A 25,086-nucleotide genomic window follows, 5' to 3' on the forward strand; every position below is an offset into this window, starting at 1 on the left:
GTCAAACTAGCAGTCAAGCTAGCTTACACGAGATGAAAACATGGTTACGGGCCGTTAAAACCGTCCCAATATCACCAAAAACTGCATAGATTCCCTTTAATGTGTGAATTAAAAGTAAAATGCTTCAAGCTTTAGCCCCCACCCATTCTCTCTCCATTGTTGAGAATGTTTGAGTTCATGTTTAAACTTTTGGTTCCCATTGAATACATTTCTCGCATTATAATTTGACGGCTTCACCTCTTTTTTGTCATTTAGTATGAAAAAAGGTAATAAATCATTATTTAAACAGATAAAATCAATAGTCACAACATGACTGATAAATAATATTTTCCATTTTGATTGTATAATTGATTAATTATGTAAATTTCAGGCATGTTACAACCTGACGTGTTGGACAGTGGAGAGAGTGACTGAATTAAAATCAATGTTGCAACCTGTATATTACTTTACATTGGATGACCTTTTTCCGCTGCAGATCTAATTTGGTGTTTCCTCCAGTGGGCGGAGTAGCAGCTCTGCTCGCACAGTTCTGCTCTCAGCCCCGCTTCGCGTAGTTGCCGTTACCTCTCCACTCATGCGGACCCGGCCGAAGCTCATGGACTAGCTGGAGGTCTGGTGGTAGACTGTATCGGGCTTGTAGCGGACTGGCTGACCCAGTGGACAATGGCAGCCAAGGAGGACCTCTACAGTAAAATCCTCCCTCGGAGGCTCCGGCAGAATCGGTCGGGTTCAGTGAAATGTGGCTCCAACCTGGACGTGCTGTTATCCATGGGCTTCCCCAGACCAAGGGCGTAAGTAGCCTGACTTTTGTGTGTGTGTGTGTGTGTGTGTGTGTGTGTGTGTGTGTGTGTGTGTGTGTGTGTGTGTGTGTGTGTGTGTGTGTGAGAGAGAGAGAGTGTGAGTGTTGGCTGGAGGATTACATGCATGTCAGACGGGGACATGGCCGGTGTGTGAGAGCATTGACGTTAACGGTTTTGTTCATGTGAGTTACGTTAGCGGACGGGTCAAACGGAGCATCACTCCACACGTCGTTTCCCTGCATCGATGTTCACTGTGCGCAGCTAGCTAACTGGTCCCTGTGTGTACAGCCACATTTTACTGAAGAGTAGAAGGGAGTCGAATAAAATATGATACAATAGAATTATATAGGCTACACAAAAGCAGAATAATGTCGGGTGTAAATAGAGCTAAAGCGACGAGGTGAGTGGAGCGAGACAGAATTATGAACATAGACTAAAAGTTAACAGAAGAAGTTAGCATCTAAAAGCCTACAATGTAATTTTCCTTTCTTCCCCCTCAGTTTTGGAGACACCAATGAATAGATGTTAAAGCTTTATTGGAAAGTGCTAACTAGAAGTTTATTTTTTTTCCCTTGAGTAAAATCTACCATAAGTAGGAAACGTATGTTTCAGCCATATTATTGGAGCTGTCCTATGTGAGCAGTTCCAGTTTTCTGAATAGCTGAAACTGGAGTCAGGAGTCATGAAGTCATGACTGACCGACTGTGTGTGTGTGTGTGTGTGTGTGTGTGTGTGTGTGTGTGTGTGTGTGTGTGTGTGTGTGTGTGTGTGTGTGTGCGCGTGCGGAGGAGGGCTGTCATACGGCTTACCCTGTGTCCTCTTCTGTTACTGAATGGAGGGACTGTCTTGTCTTTGACTTGGCCAGATCAGTGAGTTCACATCCGTCCTGTCGGCTACAGGCTCTCACTGTAAACACAACACTACTGTATACTGTATATCACCAGCCAGGAAAGCAGCAGTTTACACACAGTTACTAATAAATACTGGTAGAATTGATCATTTTCATGCTTGGCAATTTTGTTGGTGGTATGTTCACTTTTTATGTTGTTATGTGTTGCATATAAATAAAAGGAAAAAAGGTGAAAAATCACTATTTCTGGCACAGCTGCCAATGAGCTAGAGGTCTATGGTGTCAGAGCTGTTTCTATTGAATCAGTAGGTCATACACAGTGTAATGGATTCCTGGCTCTTCATTATATGTTACTGATTGAATGGACACTTAGTCAGTGGAGTGGGGCATGATTCCTGGGCAGCGCATAATACTAATGGGACTAATGGGACTAATGGATGGAATACTGGCTGATGTTTGGAACGTGCAAGCATACACTGCATGTACATTTGTTTTTAAAAGATGTCTGTTGACAACTAACCTTACGTCAACTATAGGCCTACAACTTGCACAGTGGCTGCTTTCAAGCTGAATCAACTGAGTTTTTTGGTGTCGGCAGAACAAGCGGAAAACACAACATTCACATATTATCATTTCATCAAGGGGATGTGGAAACTGTAACGTTTTTAATAGTTGTCTGTTCACATATCAGGCAAAGACAGAGCAACAATAACATTTAGTCAGATTTGTGTTTATAGCAACCTGATGGAGTTCCATATTCACTCTTTCTTTTTGCCGTTTTTTTGTGTTCAGTCAACTAACTCCTGAGGTGAATATCTGGCTGTTAATTGCTGCACTGCGTTCACCAGCTTGCGAACTTTGTCTGCCATTTGTATTTGTAAGAACAGCTCCGTAACTGATCTCTTACTATTGGTTCTTAGAATTGTAATCAAAACAATTGCAATTTTAGAATAAATGTGTAAGTCCTCTCTGTTTGTAACAGCGACACTGTTTTTTAATTGTCATAAACATATAGTTGGCATGTCTGTAAAACAAGTTCACGTTACGTATCGTTGCACACATACACCTATTATTTTTTTATTTTTTTTTATTTTATTTAACCATTATTTAACCAGGAAAATCCCATTGAGATTACTAATCTCTTTTTCAAGGGAGTCCTGGCCAAGACAGCGGCACAGATCACAACAACAATTCCATACATTACAGACAATTTCATAACAATTTCCTAAAAACTATTTAAAACATTTACAGACCATAGATTTAATTTCCAAACCTTTGAGCAAGAGTTTAAACTGACCGATTGCAACCACTTCCTTCAATTTCCAGAACTTTTGTAAATTGTTCCATGTTGTGGGGGCAGAATAGTGAAATGCCACCTTACCAACTTCTGTGCGGACACTTGGTACAGACAGTAGCAGTAAGTCTTGTGAGCGTAAAGAATACAGTCTATCCGCTTTTGGTTGAATGTATTGATTTTAATCAGGAGAGACATTGTTGCAGATATGCAAAGATTTATTGTACATAAGCATAAAATGTAATGGATTTGTGTCTTTGGGCGTTAGACTCTATCTTTAAAATAATTAGGACGGAAGCGCCATTTTTAAGATTTCCCGTATTATCGTTTTCTGGTCAAATGGCCTTTTGAATGAGAGTGCTAGGGGCACTACTATTTTAAAAAACATTATTTTAAAACACGAAGAAGGATTGACACAACGTGAAACTTTGCTCGAAAGATCACCAGGGGCTCTACACATGAACTCCAGCATTGAGTACATTGTTTGTGTACACAGAGTTTACTAAAAAGAAAGGTTTGAACAACTTAATGTAGCTGTTGGTTTTTCCGGTCGCCGTCCATCTAGCCAGTCAAAAGTAGTCGAGGGAGGAGAGTAAAGATGGAAGCTCCTAAAGCTTAGTTCAATATAAATGCACGGATAACTGGTTGTTAGTGAAAAACAATATTGACTGCAGTTGAAAAAGGAGCTTCATACAAGAATGACATTTCCTCCTATGGAGTCCGTTCATTCGCATTTGGAGATTGATTCTTTTTGACTGGCAAAGGTGGCTGCCAGTGGAAAAACCAACAGCTACAGTGAGTTGTTCAAACCTTCTTTTTAGTAAACTCTGTGTACACAAACAGTGTTCTCAATGCTTGAGTTCATGTGTAGAGCCCCTGGTGATACTTCGAGCTAAGTTTCGTGTTGTATCGAGCCTTCTTAGTGTTTTAAAATAGCGATTTTGATGTTATCATAGAAGCGCCTTTAGCACTCCCATTCAAAAGGCCATTTGACCAGAAAACGATAATACGGGAAATCTTTAAAATGGCGCTTCTGTTTTATTTATGCTTTTAAACAAAAGTTTGACTCGGGTACATTTACAAAAAGACCCTAAGTTACAGTTTGGCGAAAGACACGCTTTAAACCTCTACTTCTAATTTTTACATGTTAAAAAAACACATCACTTTCTGTGTACCAGAGGAATTTTCAAGGAACAACCTATCTGACACCAGCTAGTCAGAACAGCAGATGGAAAACCTTCCATTAATTGACTAGGATCGAAACAGTATTGTGTCATTTTATGTAGTGAAAGTAGCTAAACCTATTTTGTCCATTTCATATGAGGTCTGGGGGAAATTCTCACAGCTCTTCTCTTTTTTTCAGCACATACATGAAACCTTGGGAGTCTTTCCGTATCTTTAACCCAGACAGATGTCACACGTCAAGAGTGTTTGTGTGTATGTGTTACAGTTTGTTTGTGATTGTGTATCTCAGAGAAAGGGTGCTGCTGTGGTTTGCTGAATGGACACAGCAGATGATGATAGGCCCCCAGGCAGGCCAGTGTTGGCCTAGAACACACTCCCTCAGGGAAGCCACAATCTCTTTTTCACCAGCCCATGACTGCTTGGCCTTGACACAGCCACTTATTAACTCTCTGTCTGTCTGTCTCGCTGCATTTTTTTCTGTCTGAAGCGGTTGACCCACTTCAGATGTCCTGGTTCTACTGAAAAAGGATTATATCTGTGTAGAAAGATAACATTTATCTGCCGTGCCATTGTTCTGGTTAAGGGGCTTCCTCACATTGCTACTTGTGTTCTCACAATAGAGAGTAGATTGATACCCACTGGCTTTATGTTATATAGTTAAGTAATTTCAGTGCAGTTGGATATGATTAATAACACAATTACGATTGAACTAGTAAATGCAGTTTTTACTTACAAATGTAGTGAGTGGGGTGTTGGAAAAATATTGATTAAACTAGGGCTGGGTATTTATTAACCTGAATTCCTTTTTAATATTGTATATCAAACGAGTATCAATAACTGCTAACTTTTTCCAAAGCAAGCTTGAACCAATTACAACTAAAATGGTTTGAACTAATTCTAACTGCTGCATGACAGGAGGAAAATATGCAATGTGCGATAACGCTTTTGAATATCGCGTTAATTACATTATGATCTATGTTTAGTGATAAATAAACCGAGATTAAAGTGTACTCAGTCCTGCCTTTTTGCTGCGTTCAGTATCCTGCCAAATACAACACATTGTTTGTTGAATTTCAAAACAAATAAAAGGAAATCATTTCTAACGTTCTTTATTTGAACAAGTAAAGTGCAGTTTTCTACTGATATTTTCTTTCAACTAGCACAACAAATCTCTGAGTGTCTTTCACAATATGTTGCAGCCTTTCGCGATGTGTTTATTGTGCCAGTTGATATCACGATGACGATAAAAAACGATATACTGTGCAGCCCTAATTCTAACACAATTCATGTAGCCAAATCCTAAACTATCTAGTAGAATTTACTTGCCGTCCATTTCTGGTGCCTCATTTGATACACTTGAATGACAAGCTAATGTTACTATGATGCAGTTGCATTTTACAAAGACAGCCAACAGCCGTACCTATAGCCATGTTTTTTTTTCCATGCATTGTAACAAAAATGTTTCCATGTGTTACATCGCAGATAGTTTGGTGTCGTAATTATCTGTTCAGCATTTTGTCTTTTTAAAGAGAACTAGTTTACTGTTAGGGCAACAGGACGTGTAAGGTATCAGACAGACACTTTAGACAATATAACACTATTGACAACATAAAATACAAGATACAGCAACATTAAATGCAACTTATGATGAATCACAAAAGAAGCATTACAACATGTTTTTAACCCCAAATTCACCAGACTCACCTTCACATAGACACACACTCTAATGTGTGGGCTGCACCCATGGCTTAGGAGTTAAGATGGCAACCACGAAACACGACGTCCCCTGTTTGAGTTCTGGCCGGGGACCTTTGAAAAATCAATACGGCATAGTATTCCAATATTTTCCATGGCAATACTGTATCAATACACAAACACCAAGTAATCGATCTTTTATTATATATGTGATGGTCAGTTTGTCTGCTTAATAATCCCATTTTGCAGCAATACAATTGACATGAACAAAAAGAGAAAAAAAATATAATTTGAGATAAAACAAATGTTGACAATGTTTCCTTTTGGAGACAAGTTGGAAAGAATTTGAAGTTGGAAAAAAGGTAATTAATTGCAATTTATTGCAGAATTTTGCAATACGTTTAAAATCGCAATAGTGTCATATCGTGACATAAGTAGCATGATGATCATATCATATCGGGAGGTCACTGGCGATTCCCAGCCCTAATGCACTAAGGTTCAGTCCTTGTCGCAGCAACTGCGGGTTCGGTTCCGACCCGTGGCCCTTTGCTGCATGTCATCCTCCTCTCTCTCCCCCTTTCCCTACTTCATATTTCCTGTCAAAGGCAATAAAGCCCAAAAAAATATTTAAAAAAGAAAACAATTCCAGAGAAGACTGAATAACAAATGTATCTACTAGATGTAAAATAAATGATCCGATGTCAAAGGAGCACAGTCTTCAGTCAGTTATAGTACTAACATAAAAAATAAAATCCTTATTGCAATTATCAACAACTGGAATTTCCATCATCTTGGAACCAGGAAATGGATGTAGATCTACTGATAATTATCTCCAGGTTAAATCACTCTGAAAACAAAATTGACTTTGCAAATTATCCTTCTCTCCGGGGAGAAAAAGCTTCCAGAAAGTCACAGGGTGCACCTCTCTCTGACCTTGTGCACGTCAGCTTACTCTTAATGCAATGATCAATGAATGAATGAAACAAGCCAAGTCATTATCGTTTTTACGGGAATAACTTGGCTCTCTGCGTGTTGCCACAGAATGACGATGATGAATTCAGTAATGTATTCACTACATTTTTTTTTTGCTCCACAGTTTAGTATAGTCCATAGTATTGCTCTCTAGTGTAAATGCTTCAAAGTTCTAAATGTTTCTCTTGACAACGCATTCTTGTTTAGACCAATCACAAAAGTTCAATGTAAATCTCTCCTAACTTGACATTTAAATTTCTAAATTAGCGGATCTCCAACCCCACGTTTTTATTCCTGTCTTGTAGTCCAATGTCAATAGGTTGAATTATACATTTTGAAAAGAAATAGACAGGTGCAGAAGTGAAAGCTCTTCATTACCTCACCACAGTAACCTTGTTTTCTACCCCCAGCTATTTTTTAGTGGGTACCATGATAATTAAAGTTAGTTCTCTGTTTTTGAAACAGTATAATCTCTTCTTAAACCCCCACTAAAGTATATAGATCAAATATGTTTTATAACACTTAACAAAGTATGCCTTAAAGCGCTTTAAAGCTGCTAAAATTAGACTGAATTCGCATTGCAGTGTTTTGCATTGATGTACCATTGCAGTATTTACCATAGATTGTAAAACTAAAGTATTTACTTACTCTACTCACTGATTTCTCACTCACTGAAGCATGTTTCACTTACTCAACAAATTATTAGAGATCTAGAGGCAGACATGTAACCTATGTGATACTGTATATATGTGGCCTTACTTTAGGTCCACATACAGCTGTTGTCAGTTTGCGAAGTAAGACTTGAGTTCTTGTGATCCATCAGTGTACACCCACTCACTTCCCGTGTAGATAATGTGGTTTTTCACAATTGCTACAGTGGTCATTTAAATGTGTACTGTTACACTGAGAACTATAATGTGCCGCTTATGCATCTTCTGGGCCCCAGATGTTCAGTGTATGAAACAGTGTAACAGATTACATATTTGCATTTACAGTGCCATATTTGCACGACACTTTCTCAATGCTGATTTAGTATTTTCTTTCTCATTTCACAACAGTTGTCTACATAGGAAATGTATTTTTTGTATAGCTCAGCTCAAGTGTGCATATTTGCTGATTTGAAAGAGGAAAGGAAAATGTCTACATACAGTACGCGGCTTCAAGTCTGCTATATCAGTGAGAGATGCATACAGTATATCTCAGCTACAGTAACTCTAAAGTGCTGTGGAATTGGTAACTCTCATGAATAATTGAGCTATTCCCTTGTTTTTTAGCCCAGTATCTGTTATACACAGATGAATATGAGTTTATTCTGAAGGTTTCTTCCACTTTGCCTTCCCAGTTCTTTGGGATTATTTGAAGATGATTGTAAAAATCAAAACAATATAGCCTAACCTATAACATTTGATGTGTCATTAGTGTATGTCTGCATCAATAGGGAGCCTCTAACAAGGTCATACCCATGTCATTAGTCTCCTTCCTGAAATAGGAGAGGTGCATCACTGTCTGGATATAGCTGCTGTTGTTCACTGGTGCACTTCCACTGCAGCTCAGTGATCATATCATGGTTCATTTGAAGCTCTGTCCGGAAGCAGGCAAACAGACAGCACTATCAGATTATGGGGCAAATGTTTCTCCACTCAAATATCTCACTGCACTTGTATGAAATTCGAGGTACTGCAGGCAAGTTTGCATTCCTAATGACCCACAAGCAGATGTCTTCTATAAGTAGAACCTCTGATAATCTTGTTATAATGATATTTAGAAGCTTTTGCTGCCTTATTTTAGTCATTTTGTTGTCATAGTATTTGGTATTTGACTTTTAGAGGTTTATATGACCCTCAGTATTCATCTGGCCCTCTTTCCTACAACATCCACAGTCATTCATTATTTGACTCCTGGAACCGGAGGCTCTGTGTCAATATCAGCTTGTGGCCTCAGGCACAGATGGAGAGATAGTCCACGAGCATTATGAAAGTGTGGCAATTAGTATCAAGGATTGAGCCCTATGGACTTTTAAAGGTTGATACCAATAGGTTGCTGTGACACTTCATTTCAATGGATGTCCATTAAACTGCCGTAAGACCATCATCATTATAACGTGACAACTGTCATGAACATTTTTCTGAATGTTCATGGCTATTGTCAATAAAACTTGATTTATGGTTCTGCGGAGGCTCCGCGCAGAGCTTTGCCGTAGCCTACATAGGTGGCCTAAAGTTTATACATGTGCGTTGTTGTGTGGGTCGATCTCTTGCAGGGCCGTAATCAGAGGCGGATTCTCGGTTTGCGTGTAAACAAAAGGCAAAAACAAGAGGAAATGTATGCGTTATCCAAAATCCCCCCGCGCGCACGCACGCACGCACGCACGCACGCACGCACGCACGCACACACACACACACACACACACACAAACACACGTATTTCTGAGAAATAGAAAATGTTACCAATGCAGGGTTGAGTTACTGGCCAAAATACATATTATCTGGCTGTGGTTAAGCTAGTGAATTTGGCTTATTCTTTCTGGCTGCTTTCAGCTTTTTAATAAATGGCCGACATCAGCCCCATGTGTCTGTCTAACCCCCGGAAGCAGCTCCCAGGACAACTGTCTGCCTACAGTTGCTGAGCCAGCCATGCTGCAGGGATTGACAGCTGTCATTTGCCTCCCTCTGAAAATCCCTCAACTACATCCCCCAACTCTCCACCATCAGGACACTTTCTTTGTCTTTAACTCCTTACATTAATGAAATGGTAATCAAAAACAACATTGTCAAGGCACATTATAACCGACAAACGACCATTCAAACTTACCACAGCACAATAATAATAAAAAATAAATAAATAAAAAATAACCTCTGACAGGCATTGGATGTTTTTTAACTGATACAAATGAAGTGTTGGTCATTAAACAAGCTTATCATTTATTGTATGAAACTTTTAAATTCAATTTTTATATGATTAGACAAAAGTTATTTATGACTTCATTGCATCTCAGCAATGCAATTTATAAACCCAAACCATACCACAATAAAATACAAACTATTTTCAGGCACACATCAGTCATTAGATTTTATAGTTCATAATCACTATTATTATTATTGTTGTTGTTATCATCATCAAGTTAATACCCATGTTAAACAGTTTTTTGAGTTATTAAAAACAGGTCATTAAACATTGTCTGTCAAATCACAAAACCAACGGATTTGTTTGTTCTGTAGATGGATTACTCTGAGTTTGGGAGTCCTTGGAATAAAATTCAATTTGTATTTGCAGTGCAACTGCATCAGGACATGCTGTTGAAGAAGTCTACCTTATATGACTGTTTATTGTCAGGTAAAATGTATAAAAAAGGAGTGTGGGGTGCATGGTGTAAATTTACCGTCCACCACTGGAAAGACTCAATTCTCGAAAGACATAGGTGGAATTGTGTGTGGGAAGCCAGTGAGGGTTTGCTGCTGGTACTACTCATGGTTAGTTGGGTTACACTGCCAGAGTGAAGCCAAACACTGCAGTACATAGGGAATTAGGTGATCCAAATAGGATGTAAAATAGATAAATCTTTTAATGGGGAGTTTGCACATCATACTAAAAAGTGATACAAATGTCAATGAAGAACCGCTGAAGTTCTTTTTTTCCAATGAAGTTGGTCCAAAATGACAAAGATTCTTGCCCTAAGGTAGTAGTTGGCTATGGTACGGCTGCTACCAGCTGCTGCAGGTCTTGAGCCAAGAAATGATTGTTTTCCATCCCAAAAAATATTGAAGACAAATGGCAACATGGTCCTTGTCTTTATTTAAATTAGAGAAGTCAAACACAGCTCCACTTTTTAATATCTTCATTCTATTATAAGGTAAGTTGGTATTCATTATAACAAGACATTTTTGAATGTTGCTACAAGTAGAAGATCCCATTGAAGCTAACATTGTAGAACTTTTTCACATCAGTTGAATTGGATGACTTCTATTTTTCTACCTAATTTTAATTCATACACTACCAAGGCTATAGAGTATCTCAGCAACGACAAGAAGTTGAATTTCTAAATGATGTCATGTATAGTAAAGGAATATTTCTCCTATTCATTTTTTGTGTGTGTCAAGTCAAATATTGTGATTTCCCCAAATCTCAATGCAGAACCCTCTGAAAGAGTCCTTTACTCCAGGAGTAAGGCTTTCATTCATGCAGCATTTAGTTTCCCTCCAGCTGATTAATGACAAATAGCACTATCTCTAAGATTCTTATATTTCAAATCTGTGCTGTGTTCACTAGTAGCAGAATCTCACTATGTCTCACAATAGGAATGTAATAAAACCTAATTTATGTAAATGACTCATTGATGACTTGTCTGATAAAGGCCACTGTGTCTTCACTTTAGGTATTCTTTTCTCACTTTACTACCGCTAAATAAAACAAAAGAATCCAAAGGTGAAACTTCTCACACTTTACAGTTTTGACCCCAAAGCTTTTAATTCCAACTGTCCAATTTTGTAGTCCTTATTTAAAGCCCATAGTGTTATCATTTATTTGTATAACTATTTCTTACAAGAGTGAACTAGAGTTAAAATGACGTTTAACTTCAGTTGGTCATTTGACCTTCAAATGTAGAAATTTAGAAGCAATTTATTATTGCATTTCAGCCGAAAATAAGTATGTAAAGGCTGCTGGGAATGTGGTCCTTCCATGGACTCCTTTGTCCCTAACTGAAGTGAACTTAGGCAGGGTACACATTTCTTATAGTTTATTGACTTGTGTCATTTTGTGGGTGTTCTGATGTGGACTTGTCTCGGTCTGTTACACTAGTCTTGCCTGTTGTTGTTACATTTTTAGCAACTATCGCCACAGTTTGGCTGATTTATGTGGCCCTGTCACATTTTACATTTTACTAAACTCCTGTGCTGAGTAGTATAGTAAAAGTTATATCACAGTTGACTTGCTACGAACATCAGTAAAACAGCAGTTTGATGAAGAAGGCTCTTCAAATATGTCTATAAATACATTTAGTTTAAAAAAAGGGTCATCAGAAAGTCAAGATCCGGATTTAATATGATGGATATGATGCAGTTTATGAACTATTTCTTGTATAATTGTCTTGACTATTTGTCCATAGGAAGACACGATGTTTACAGTAACAGTTTTCTCCAACCTGACATCCATTTATTAATTTTTTGCCTGATCATAGCAGCATAGAACAGCAGCTCTCTGCAGCAGCAGTCCAGTTCTCTCCAAAAATATTAATATCAGCCTGTCCTTCAAACCATCATTATTCAGACCCTGCCCTGTTGCCTTTGCTCATGAAAAAACTCCCCATGTTCTCCAGCACATTTTAAAAATGTATTTTCTCTTTCTCAGTTTTGTAAGTCTTACTGTGCAAGCTCAAATTCATAAAACGCACAGCTGCCAGCACAGACTGCATTTGGCTTGAGAGTGCAAAATAAGAGTGAAATCAGACTGTTTTTTTCTTTCTTTTACAACTCTGGTTCACCATAAAGTGGAAAAGAGCAACGTGTCATTGTCCCATAATTCTTCTGTTGCTGTCAGAGAGCCTCTCTCCCTCTTTTTTAACACACACACATGCAACCACAACTAATCTGTGAACACAGTTGCTGTTTTTATTTTGGTGTGTAAATGAGGGCACTACGAGGTTGAAAGGATCAGGAACCTAAGTAGATTTTATGTGGCATTTAATCTCACGCCCAATTTGATGTGGACTGTCTGTGTGTGTGTGTGTGTTGGTTTGTGTGTGTGTGTGTGTGTGTGTGTTCATACACGTTTTTTAGGTTGTGCACTGTATTGTGTATTTGGTACGTGTTTGCTGCTGTTGCATATGCGTATGTTCATGTGTCATCTCCTATCATAGGCGTGCGTGCATGTGTGCGTGCACGCGTGTGTGTGTTCAGTGATGAGTGAGCCATCTGTGCCTGTAGTACCTTTGCCAATACAGCGACTGGAGTGGCTCCAGCAGCCAGCATCCTCCAGCTCCTGCCGTCTGCCCTCACATTCACTTCACTGAGACACGACAGGAGGCTCCTCCATCTTGGACCAGCTTCCTGCTCCGTTCTCCCTCCCACTGCGCTCCAGTAATCCTGCTGAATGACTGAATTGAAATGATTGCTGAGGAAAATAGATTTGATGAGACGTATAATTACAGGCCTGATTGGATGTGGACACTGATGGTGTTAAGGAGCGTTTCGTTTGAACTAGAATCTGACAATAATTCAATCAGGAGAGACATGTTTGCAGATATGCACATAAGGTTTATTGTACAGCATAAAATGTTCAAAATCTTTGCTTACAACAACAGCTGAATAGCAAAAGGGGACCACATTTTTTACAGCAGGGTGGTGATTGGCCCTTGCAGTTTGTGTTCAATTCTGATTGGTTAAGCAGGAAGGTGAATGCCTCCAACAGCTGATTCAATTTAGGTAGAGCATTGATTAAGAGTTAGGTCTTCCTGAAAGAATTCACACTGGGATTCATTTCAATCAGGAGAGACTAGTTGCAGATATGAGACAATTGTATACAGCATGATAAAAATGTTTATTTATTTGGATAACAGCTGAATTGATTCAGGGGAGCATCGATTAAAAGCTAGGTCTTCCTAAAAGAATTTACGCTGAGCTACATAAGCTGGTTTTACTCTATATTTTTTTAATTTGAGAGTGCTGCAATGCTTCAGTTTTATTAATCTGTATTTCTGTATGCAGAAAGTATTTATTCTTTCTGCCCCCACTATACTCTGTAGATGCTGTGCAGATAGCACATTACATATCTAAATGCAGCAGAGCAAGCACCGGTGTTAAAAAAACACAAAAATAATCTGTTTCCTGAGACTCAGGATGACCAAGCTGATATGGAGATAAAACACAGCTCCTACACAACTGCACTTAGACTCTGACGTTACATCACAGACTGACAGACACAAGGTACTGATCATTTTAAGTTCTACTCATGTCCTTCAGAAATCAGTACTTTGGGCTTAAGAGAAAAGCAACAAGAAAACTTTAAAAGCAGAACTGGTTTCACCTCCATTAAGTTCCTTCTTCAGTTACACAGGAGGAGTGGAATGGACTGATCCTAATGAAACAAATATGCATGAATATGTACTATTTAATAATATTTTTCATAATTGTTAGCCTGCCGTACATGGTGTAAATTCTGAGTTCTGAATAAGTAGAAAAAATAAGGTTTGAGGGACATTACACTTCAAATTTAAAGCCATCAATGTGATTGGAGGGCAGCAGGCCTAGCAAGGTGTTTCTTTACAATATACAGTATGTATATACAGTATATATCAACAAAATATAACAATATACAGTATATAATAATATGTATTGTTTGTTATATTCATCTATATGATCATATAGATGGTCAGTTTTACCTTCAATGAAAATGTGAAGCCTTTTTATTATGTTATTATGATGCACATGATAATTTCAATTCAACTTTATTTCAGACACAGGTCAATATGAGTATAAAAATATGTAAAACAATGACAAAGACAAGACAAAAACATTAAACAGCATATCTTATTTTCCTTAAATCATTTTTATATTGAGATTCAGAATCGACAAAAAAAAAAGAAAAGCAGCTAGAAAAATTATGGAAATAGCCAAGATTGAGAACCTTTTGCTTATTTAAGGAAGAGCATAAATATGGCAAATGTTAAGAATAATGTTCCTTAATGTAAGAAATACGAGGTGCTATATTGCCAATACATATTGAAATTTTAGATGCGATGGAAAACAAAGTTTATTTGAATCTCCATTTTTATGATTCTAACCTGTTTTTAAAATGGTTGAATTCCACATTCAGCCTTATGTATGTATATATATATATATATATATATATATATATATATATATATATATTGTTCTATTCTGCATTGACCTTAATGTCTTTCAGTGAGCACATTTAGCACATTAAAATTTGTGCATGTGCTTCCATATGTTGTGTGGGATGACAACAATTGTGTTTAGCACTCCAGTTGATGAGAAAGATGTTAATGGTTTTGCTTGTGAGATGTAAATTATGAAACGGGGAACAAATTTAGATGGCAGATAATTATCCTGTGCAAAAAAAAAACATAATTTATTTTTATTTAGTTTTTTTTTTTTTCTTCTTCTTCCGACAAATCTATTTTCCACTAACAACAACATGGGTAAACAACAAAGTGCTATATGTAATTTCAACATGTACAGTAAGTGCAATTTCTGATACATGTTGGTGATACGTTGGTAAGAGCAATTCATGTATAATAATAATAATAATACATTTTATTTAACAGCGCCTTTCTAACACTCAAGGACGCTTTACAGACAATAAAAGACAGATACAGGGAACATAAAAGTGTAAGTAGTAATAACAAAACAAATAAAACAAAAAACAAAACAAAAAAACAAAAAACAAAAACAAAACAGGAACAGTGTATTTACAGATAAGCGAGCTGGAACAGATGGGTTTTTAGTCTAGTTTTGAACAGGGGGAGAGAGTTGATGTTGCGGAGGTCAGGTGGGAGTGAGTTCCAGAGCTGGGGAGCAGAGTGGCTGAAGGCTCTGTTCCCCATGGTGACAAGTTGAACATGGGGGACAGTGAGGTGGATGGAGGAGGAAGATCTGAGGGAGCGGGAGGGGACGGCAATGTGTAGGAGTTCTGATAGATATGGAGGGGCAAGGTTATGGATGGCTTTGAAAGTATGGAGAAGGATTTTAAATTGTATTCTGAATTGAACCGGGAGCCAATGGAGCTGCTGAAGAACCGGGGTTATATGATGAAAAGACGGGGTTCTGTTGATGACACGAGCTGCTGAGTTCTGAAGAAGTTGAAGTTTATGGAGGGATTGTTGAGGAAGGCCAAAAAGGAGAGAGTTACAGTAGTCAAGGCGGGAGGTGACGAGGCTGTGGATAAGTATGGAGGCAGTGTGAGTTGTAAGGGACGGACGGAGGCGGTTAATGTTGCGTAGGTGGAAGTATGCAGACCGGCAGATATTATTTATGTGTGACTGAAAGGAGAGGGAGGAATCGAGGATGACGCCCAGACTCTTGACCTGAGGGGAAGGGGAGACCAAGGAGTTGTCGATTGGTAGAGTGAAACTATTGATTTTGGATAGGGTGGACTTGGTGGCTACGAGGAGGAGTTCGGTTTTATCACTGTTTAGTTTAAGGAAGTTTGAGGTGAACCAGTCTTTTATTTCAAGTAAGCAGTTAGTAAGGGACAAGGGGGGGAGCGAGGAGGTGGGTTTGCTGGATAAGTAGAGCTGGATGTCGTCTCCGTAACAGTGAAAATGAATGTTGAATTTGCGGAAGATATTGCCAAGGGGAAGTAGGTAGGTGGTGAAAAGGAGGGGGCCAAGAACTGAACCTTGAGGGACGCCAGTAGTAACAGGGGAAGGGTGGGATGTGAAAGATTTGACTATACATAATCATGTATACAGCTAATTTATATTGCTCACGTTGCTGTATTGTTTGAACAGTTAATGTCATTTAACATTTTATGGGGCGTTGTTTTGTTTTTTTGCGGAATGAAAATGTTCCACCAAAACAAGTTCCTTCCCGAGACCATTTTCCAGAAGCTCCGTTACTGTGTCAGGAGTTTGGTGCCGATCCCAGTTGTAATTGGTTTAATGAATTGCAAACAACCCAAAGTGTTTTTTTTCACCTATCCTAGAATTTATCAGACTTCACAGCGCTGTGGAGATAGGTGTGTGAATGCGAGGCTATCTATATTTAGCCCTTAATCTTTCCAACGTTCCTTTACAGGGTCAATAAATTTAGTTTCAAATCTTGAATGATAATTATTTGACTGTATCATTAATGCAGCTACATTTTTTATCCAAAGTTAAACTATGAAATTGGGTCTTGTATATATTTTATGATATGATTATATTTTGAAGCAAACCACCATGTAACGGGTGAAACACCTACATCCCTGCGCGCTAAACTCAATCATCCATGCACAGTATTTTAAATGTATGCATGATTTAATTAGTTCACAGTGCCTAATGGTGTTAGTGTGACTGCAAATCTCCCAGCCTATAAATGCTGGCAAGGAAGCAAAAAAAGAATAATCTGGATAAGAACTCAGCATATATTCATAACAGTTGCAAGTTGGCACAAAATACATACACAGCCAACAGCAGCTTAAATCCAGAGTTATGTTTATGGGGATTTGTGTCGATCTTAAGTCACCAGTTTAAGTAGTGCACATGTGTGTGTGCTGTTGTCTGGCTGGAGACTCCCTGGAACAATTTGCAGTAACAGGAAAAAGATTAAGTTCTATTATTGTGACGGAAGTTTGTATCCCTGTCCTCCACACACATCACAATGCTGGCACAGTACAGAAACAAAGTCTCTGAGATCAAACACAAACTTCTGCCAATAGAACCAGTGCTACTAAAGCAGCTTAGGAGCAACCTTGAAAAACCACCCATCCACCACACTATCGAACACACTGCAGAGACCGCTGTCAGGCCTCTCTTCTCTGCTGGTATTTTAAGCACCATGCTGGTCTGAAAATATGGTTGTGGTATTGTAAACATATTTCAACTCACTTTATCCTCCAAACAAGACACACACAAAAAATGTACTACAGAAAATCTTGCTCACTTTTCAGACGCTGTGCTAATTTTTCTAGTTTTTCTTGTGATAAACTAGACAGAAACATGGATGTGTTAAGGCTACAATTTTTGGAACCACTGTATTACAAAACACAGTAAGATAAAGAGAACACTGTGGTTTTACTTCTGTAAATACTGTGGTGATCTGTGGTTCTGTTCTCGTATATATATACATACATATACATAAATGCCTGTTTATACATTCAACTCTCTACATTGTCTGCATGTGTGATGGTTAGCATGTGTGCCTCTTTGCAAGTGGGTCCGTGTGTATGTGTGTGTGTGTGTTTGTAAACAGGAAGTGTGAGGATGCATGCAGTCAGAGGACACATGGGATTTCCCACAGTGACAGAACTGCTCAGCTGAACGAGGCTCCCCGCGGGTGGGTGGTTTGTGTTTCCTTTTACATGGCTGGGCCTATTTGGTGTAAATTTAAAAAGAAATCACATGTCATGTGTATGGGTTTAAGCTGGTCAAATGTTGCAACACATAATATTTAAGCTAAAGGCTTCTTCTTAATTAATATGATATCAATACAAAATAAATATCTAATTAGTCAAACTGTATTATATCCATCAAAGTGAACCAATATCAGCATATTGTGTATCAGCTGTAGTGTGTGAGGCATGTGTCAGTGTCAGTGCAGATGGTGGGATCAGGGCCTGTTTCGGCATGTGTTGCATTAGTCTGTGGAAACAACTGAAGGTTCAGCAGGTGTCAGACACTGCAGGGACGGGATCAGAGAACCTTAAGCTGACTTCCTCACTGTCAAGACAACTGGCCCTGGCAAATGCTTACTAGATTTATTTTTTTGATTTAACAAACCAGTTTAACTGTTCCAAGTGAATACTGAAACAACTGAAATATGCTCTCTTGTGGATGTGAACTGTTGCCTACTGTTGCCTACAGCTGCTGTTTGAACCTGAAGACAGAGTGACAAAGTGTTGCTGGCTGAAGCTTTACTGGGGCCTTAAGCAGAATGTAATTTCAGCCCATCAAAATGCTGCATAGCATGGTCACACAACAGCCAGACATATTTTGCTGTACAGTGCACTACGACTATTTGTTCAATGCTACGCATAGCCGGCTCTGTTCCGAAGTGACTTTGTTGTTCTGTCAAGCAGGATAGATGCTTGAAACAGGTCTCTATAGCAGGATATCGAGTCTAGAACCTCTGTAAAAAAAGTAATGCTCCACCAGATGGATGAATGTATTAACAATATATGAATTAAAAAACCGAGAGGTACAAAGGCCTGGTAAGCTCACTTTACACCCTCATATATATTTTTTATTTTTATTTCATACTTGTATTCTTCAGCACTAACCAATGCTTTACCAGACTTCACATAGCTCCCTTTGGAGACGCTAAAGTCTTTAAAAACAACATCACAAAATATGCAGTAGTACTTCTCAGCACCTGCAAACACACTTTGATGTAGAAAATATGTGTAGTTTACATTTGCAATAGGGATCAACAAAATACAGTACAATCAATGATTTCTAGATATTTGACATTTGTATTCGACCTTTATGACACATCTCTGATTCACAAACTGACACTAAATGTCAGTCACAGTTTTATTAAGGTGAATATGGAACATTTTGGGGGTTACAGCTAGGGTTTGGAAAATAAAGACTGAAGATGTGGGCACAGAAAATGTAATTAAAGATAACCCAAGGTTTCTTGTTTTGATAGTAGGGGGGTTTCTTTTTTCATCTAACAGAGTCATGATACTCCATGATTAAATAGACCCGCTACATAAAAGATGTAGTGTGTCTGATGTATTCTTAAGTAACAAGTATCAATTGAAGTAATATTTCAAATAATAGTGGATTAATCATTGAAGATATTAAAATATCAAACAAATGCCCATCGCAAGTTACCAAATTTCAAAGTTAGGTCTTCATTTTACTAACAGTGACGATATGATTATGAAAAGCTATGCTGCAGCAGAAAATGCCAGGAAATGTTGAATATTTTTACTTAATACATTATTTAGATTCATTAATCATCAGTTGTTGATTTCTACTAATTACTAATGATCAATTATTGTCAAACAACTATTCTGGAGAAGAAAAAATGAAATAATATGAAACAAAGTTTAACTTGACATCACAAACAAAATGAGACGTTTATTAGAGAACTTTGGTTGCTACTTTTTGTTAAATATTAGATTTTACATGAAATGCTTAAATAGGCTGGACTCGATATTCAGTACATTAATATAGCAGTAAAATAGTATAGAGAATGACACTCCCTCTGTGTGTGTTGTAACCCAAGCTTCTCTGTTCTGTGTTTTGATGTGGGCAGTAAATTAAGATCGGACACTTAATCCTCATCTTTTTGCGTCTTTCATGACAAAATGGAGAGTGTTTGCAGAAAGTAGTGGACATGCCAAACACCCTTAACAAGAACACAGAGACTCTCATAACTCTTTCCCCACTTCCTTTGGCTTTTAGTCTAAAGCTTGTACCATTGTTCATATTAATGTCTCTTGCACTTCTTTATATATTTTGTTTATTTTGATGACCTATTGTGTTTAAGGCCATCCTGTTATGTAGTTTGTTTTAAAGTTAACGTTATGTGCTGTGATGTATAGGTCGGAGCAGTGTTGTGTTGCGTGGGCGTGTTGCTCACTGACTTGTCTGTTTCTCTTCCTGTCTCTGAAAAGTCAAACAGTTAACAGAGGATCTCTTTACGGTTGGAAAACTTACTTTCACATCTCTGTGGGCGAGAAAGAACAAGTGGTTATCTCTCAAAAAAAAAAACTTTAAGATGATAGTAGGCCTAAGTATATGTGTTAATTAGGTGACACAAATGTGTATAGCTGTTGCATGTCAAAGTGTACATATTCTAAAATGTTTCTGAAGTTGAAGTATTTCTTAGCCAGAAATTTATTCTAATGTGTGCAAAAAATGTAGTGTAAATGTAAAATGTAGTGCAAAAAATAGTTTGACCATTGAGTGGATCCAGCAGCTGGAGAGGAAACAACTTCATTGTGAAGTTGAGGAAAACTAATGCAGCACAGCCTATTTTCATTACTGATGAGAAAAAGTCATCATCAGTGGATATATTCCTACAAAGACTTTTTATCCAGTCAGCTCTCAACCCACGCTGTTTTGTGTACACCCAGGTGGGGGGCCTCTCCAAGTTTTCTTTGGGACTGTCAGGCAGTGAAACAGCTGTAGAGCAGTTGTTCTATCATGGGGATGCAGGGAGTGGCAACCACCAGAATTTGACAAATAAATGACGTTGATATTCAGCTTTAAATACAATTTTGTTAGTCAGGGCTGTAACTGGGGATTATTTTCATTATCCATTAATCAACCAAATAATTTTTCCAATTAATTGTTTGGTCTGAAAAAGTTTTGAAAGAAATTCACAATTTCAGAGATTCCATTCTGACATAATTAGATGTCATGTTTTATAAAGACCAGTCATACAAAACCCAAATATTCACTTTACTATCATCAGCCATTTTCTGAAATGAACTCCAGACGATGTCAGAAATCAGTTGCGGACATTGTCCAAAGTTGCTTCTTTTAGCACACAGGAAACAGGAAACTGTTCGTCTCAAATGCATTCTTGCTTACTGGACATACTGCGTTTGGTTGAGGCAAGGTGTGGCGACTGTTTGGAGCCATAATTAACAAAATAAATGAATGAATACATAAACAATTCCATACATCAAATTTTCTGGGGGGACAAGAATTACAGTAGTAGTCAAAAATAGTTTAAAAAAATGTGAGACTTTATTTTGCATCTTGGGGGGGGGCTTGGGGCTCATGGCCTCAACATTACTGGCTACGGCCCTGGGTGTAAATGTTGGAGCTGTTTGAAGGCAGGTATTTTGAGGCTAGCAGTTCAGTACATTGTTGAAACCCTAATGAAATGTTATTATTGCTAAAAAGACTATGCTGCTGTTTTTTTCACACTGACCAGTAGAAGTTGTCTTGAAAGCAAATTGCTTTCAAGATAACTTCAACTGGTCATGTACGTTCAACACTACAGTTGTCATTTTCTGGTCCATAATGTGTGAGGCTATGTAGTAGAAGTAGTGTTATCTTTGGGACACGGGATTTGACCACCGGCCTTATAACAAACTATAAATGTTGCAATCAAAAGTAGCAGCAGACAATTACCACTCAGTGAAATAAGTGGCTTTTCTAAATCGCAATTTTGGAAAGTGTCCCTCCACCGCTTTTCCAAAACCCAGTTTCAGTTCAAACCAGGGTAAATAAGATAAAGAAGTGATGGTTCTGAATATATTTCTGTTGACAGGTTCATTTTATACTTGGACTGTGACTGCTTGAAGCCACTGACTTCTGTTCAGCAGCATTAAACTAGCAGAGTGTCGAGGGTTCATGAAGACTAGGCGTGGTGGCCTTTGAGGCTTTAGTGAAGCAGCTCTCTGTTCCCACCAGACCTTACCAATCACTCCCCGGCTTTGATCAACAAACCTCAGGCCAGGCTGCTCAACCATCAGCTCTCTGAACACATTTGGTTTGATTTCTTTAGTGATATGAACTGAATTCATGAAAAAGCTCCTTGCTTAGTTTACATGGGATCCTCCATGAGTCACCACTAGGTTCTAATTGACAGGTTTGACTCAGCTTAGAGCTTGCCTTATGAAACAACAACCCACAGCTATGGAAACCCTGAGAAAGAACAGAAAAAAGAAACATTGGTCCGTTGTGGTTATTTTAAAGCTATGATTTGAAAACAGGTACAAAAATGCAGGTAGGAACTAAAATTACACCACAGGGAAACATAGCTATTTCCATAAAACATGTGGAGGAAAGGTCATTCAGTCACAAGGAATCAAATGTCATGAAAAATTCTGTTTCAAAAGCAGGAAACAGCTCAGTAAAAACATATCCGAGATAATAAAAATAAAGGCTTGAAACACCTATTTTACATATAAAGGTCACTTTAACCACCATGGAGTGTACCACTCTATCTGTGAGAACAGTTTTGTGTGGCTCTGGAAGAACTTTGTCAAGCTTGAGGAAACCTGGATAATGTCATCAGGGTTATCTGGAATTTGAATTCAATGATTTGATTGTAAAAACAATTGCTACAAATTGGTGGCGTAAAGTCAAAATTTGGGTATTTACCAGGCAGGTAAGGTCTAAGGAAAGATGCTATTAAGTTGTATTATGGGAATAGCTTGATCCTTACTAAGAAGTAAAAGTCAGGATATCTTGGCCTCTACTGCTTTGATTTTTACCATTCTTTTATTTTTATTTTTTAAATCTGTCTCTCACAAGTCCATTAACTTCATGAAAGTACAGTATCAAATTGCTTAAGTAGTCCTTTAATCGATCAGATTATAACCACATCAGGGAAGAACCACAAAATAGAAGTTCTTTGCACCAATGATCCTTAAATGATATGTTCATTGAGGTAAGTTATGCACAACTACACATCCTTGTGTTCCTTCCCCAGGGTCCTGTGTCTCATTTTGATTCAGTAACTTGTTACACCACATTTCGCAGCAATAAGTGCAACTGAACACTGACAGTAGAACTGGCTTGCTACCTGACCTTGCTGCGGCTTTAACCTATGAACTCCAAGCCTGATGTGATTCTGCAGGATTTTCTTATACAGGGAAGAATCATGAGCTTATTTAAAGTCATACACAGGGTTCCCACAGGTATCTTAAAACGTCTTAAAAATGGCCAAACTTTCATCTGAGGTCTCAAATTTCATTTAGTCAGGTCTAAAAAAGGTTTTACCCTAATACATTTCCAGAAACGCTGGCCGCGGAAAGAAAAAGTATTGCGTTGTAGTCTACAAAGCGGAGCTATAGAGTTTTTGCTCTGTAACGAAACCAGCAGAACGCTACCCTCAGAACGTTGGTTTGGTATGTTATAGTTCTTTCTGGGGAAATTGGTGTTGGTACGTATGCGGTGATAAAACTACAAATCCGCTGATGAATTTAATACCTGCCCGCAAAATACAGCTGCCTCTCCTCAGAGTTTGTTAAAATTCGGCTAGGCCTATGTGTGGAAAATTCACTTAGGGACTCGGAGTGTGCCCTGCCGTCGTATTATTGTGGTGTTTTGTAATGTAAATAAAAATGAGATGAAATCTACTCTATTTGAGGGCAAGTTTGTTTTAGCCTACTGTATTTTCATTTCGGCCTAAGGTTTTGGGCATTTGGCACTTTGTTGGGTATGAAAGATTACTAATGTGATTGCGTCTATAAATTAAATCAATGCTTTTTCAATGACCGAACTCATTGAAATAAAAAAATCTTTTCAGAATTTCTCTGATTTGAATAATGTTTTGATAATGCCTTGTGTAGGTCCTAAATTTCAATCTTTATTAGCTTAAATTTGATCTACTAAAACCTGCAACAACTCTGCATACAAGTCTTGATGCAGAAGAAGCATCTGCAAACCACTGCCACCACATGCCAGGGTCTTACCGTGGAATGCAGTGTTTGCTTTCACCAGACATAACAGGGGCTGCGCAAGCCACAAATATCCAGTTGTGAGTCCTCTGTTCATTAACATCTTCCCAGAAGTCATGAAAATCGGTCAAGTGACATATTTTTCTTGCTTAGCAATGCTTTCTGCCGTGCTGTTTATTATTCCCTTCTCTCTGAAAGTGGCGTCATAAACTCAGGCTAGAGAAGTTGGCAGTCTTGAGGATTTAGTTTTTTTTGTAATTTCCTGAATTGTACACATTTATGTCTTACAGTTGCTTATATAGCTTATAATATGCTATGATTGGACTATTGGTGGAGGGGCTTAGTAATCAGCCAGTTGGGTTGTGAAAATTAGATACTGAGAGCAAGTATAAACATATTTGCATAAAAAAATTAACTGTAAATGATTTATACCTATAAGGTCTTTGAAACTCCTATTGTAAAGGCATTTGGGAGACAGCAGCTTTTTCCATCTGTGCATTTCCTTTTCTGTTGAGCTGTATATTTGTTGTGACAAACAAGGAACCAGGAAAAAATTGTTACTTCCAGTTATGACTGATTCATAACGACTGAGGTTATATAATGGCATTTTGTAAGTCAAATTCATTGCTTATTTAGTGAAATGCAGCATTTAAATCATAGAATAACATGTTGCTGTTGTTTAGGAAGGATATGCATACTGTTAACTTTAAGCAGTTTGGATTATATGTATGGTTGTGAGTATTTTGTATTTTGTAGATATACAATATTAAAATGACATTTGAGTGCATATCTACAGTAAGTGACACACTGAGTGACATGACATCAAAGCGAATGACATGTTATATGTTTCACAGGACCCACTTCTCCTTTCCAGTTCTTTTTCATGGTTGTGAAAGCCTGATGTGTTGCAGTCATATTGGACACGAACACTAACCCAGGTGTTAGTGTGTAGCAAAGCTTTCTTTTATGTTATCCATTTCTGGCTTGATTTACTGTTTTCTGGTGTGTGTGTGTGTGTGTGTCTGTTTGTGTCAAGTGGTTTAAAGCCCTTCCTCGAACAGCGTCCTTCTGCCGCCACTTCTCGCTCGCTCTCTTCCTTCTTTCTAATTCTCTCACACACATATATGCTGTGGTATGTAGCCTACAAGGACAAAGCAGCTTGAAAAAACCCAAGCTGCTGCTAGAACACCAGTGAGCTGATGTTTCTGCCTCTCTCGCTGTGGTCACAACTGCTGATACTGAGATCACTGTGGTGAAGTCGC

The 25,086-nt window shown here is 38.2% G+C and overlaps 1 protein-coding gene across 2 annotated transcripts in view; it reads left to right on the top strand.

Annotated features, from left to right (window-relative positions):
• The window catches only part of ubash3bb (ubiquitin associated and SH3 domain containing Bb), a 55,291-nt gene that overhangs the window by 236 nt on the left and 29,969 nt on the right, over positions 1-25,086 (top strand). For both annotated transcript variants that reach the window (XM_034867261.1, XM_034867260.1), the window contains exon 2: positions 499-791. In XM_034867261.1, the coding sequence (XP_034723152.1) occupies positions 664-791 (128 nt within the window). In that variant the 5' untranslated portion in view covers positions 499-663. The remainder of the gene's footprint in view (positions 1-498; positions 792-25,086) is intronic.

Source organism: Etheostoma cragini, chromosome 3, assembly GCF_013103735.1.
Source record: "Etheostoma cragini isolate CJK2018 chromosome 3, CSU_Ecrag_1.0, whole genome shotgun sequence".
NCBI classification, from domain to species: Eukaryota; Metazoa; Chordata; class Actinopteri; order Perciformes; family Percidae; genus Etheostoma; species Etheostoma cragini.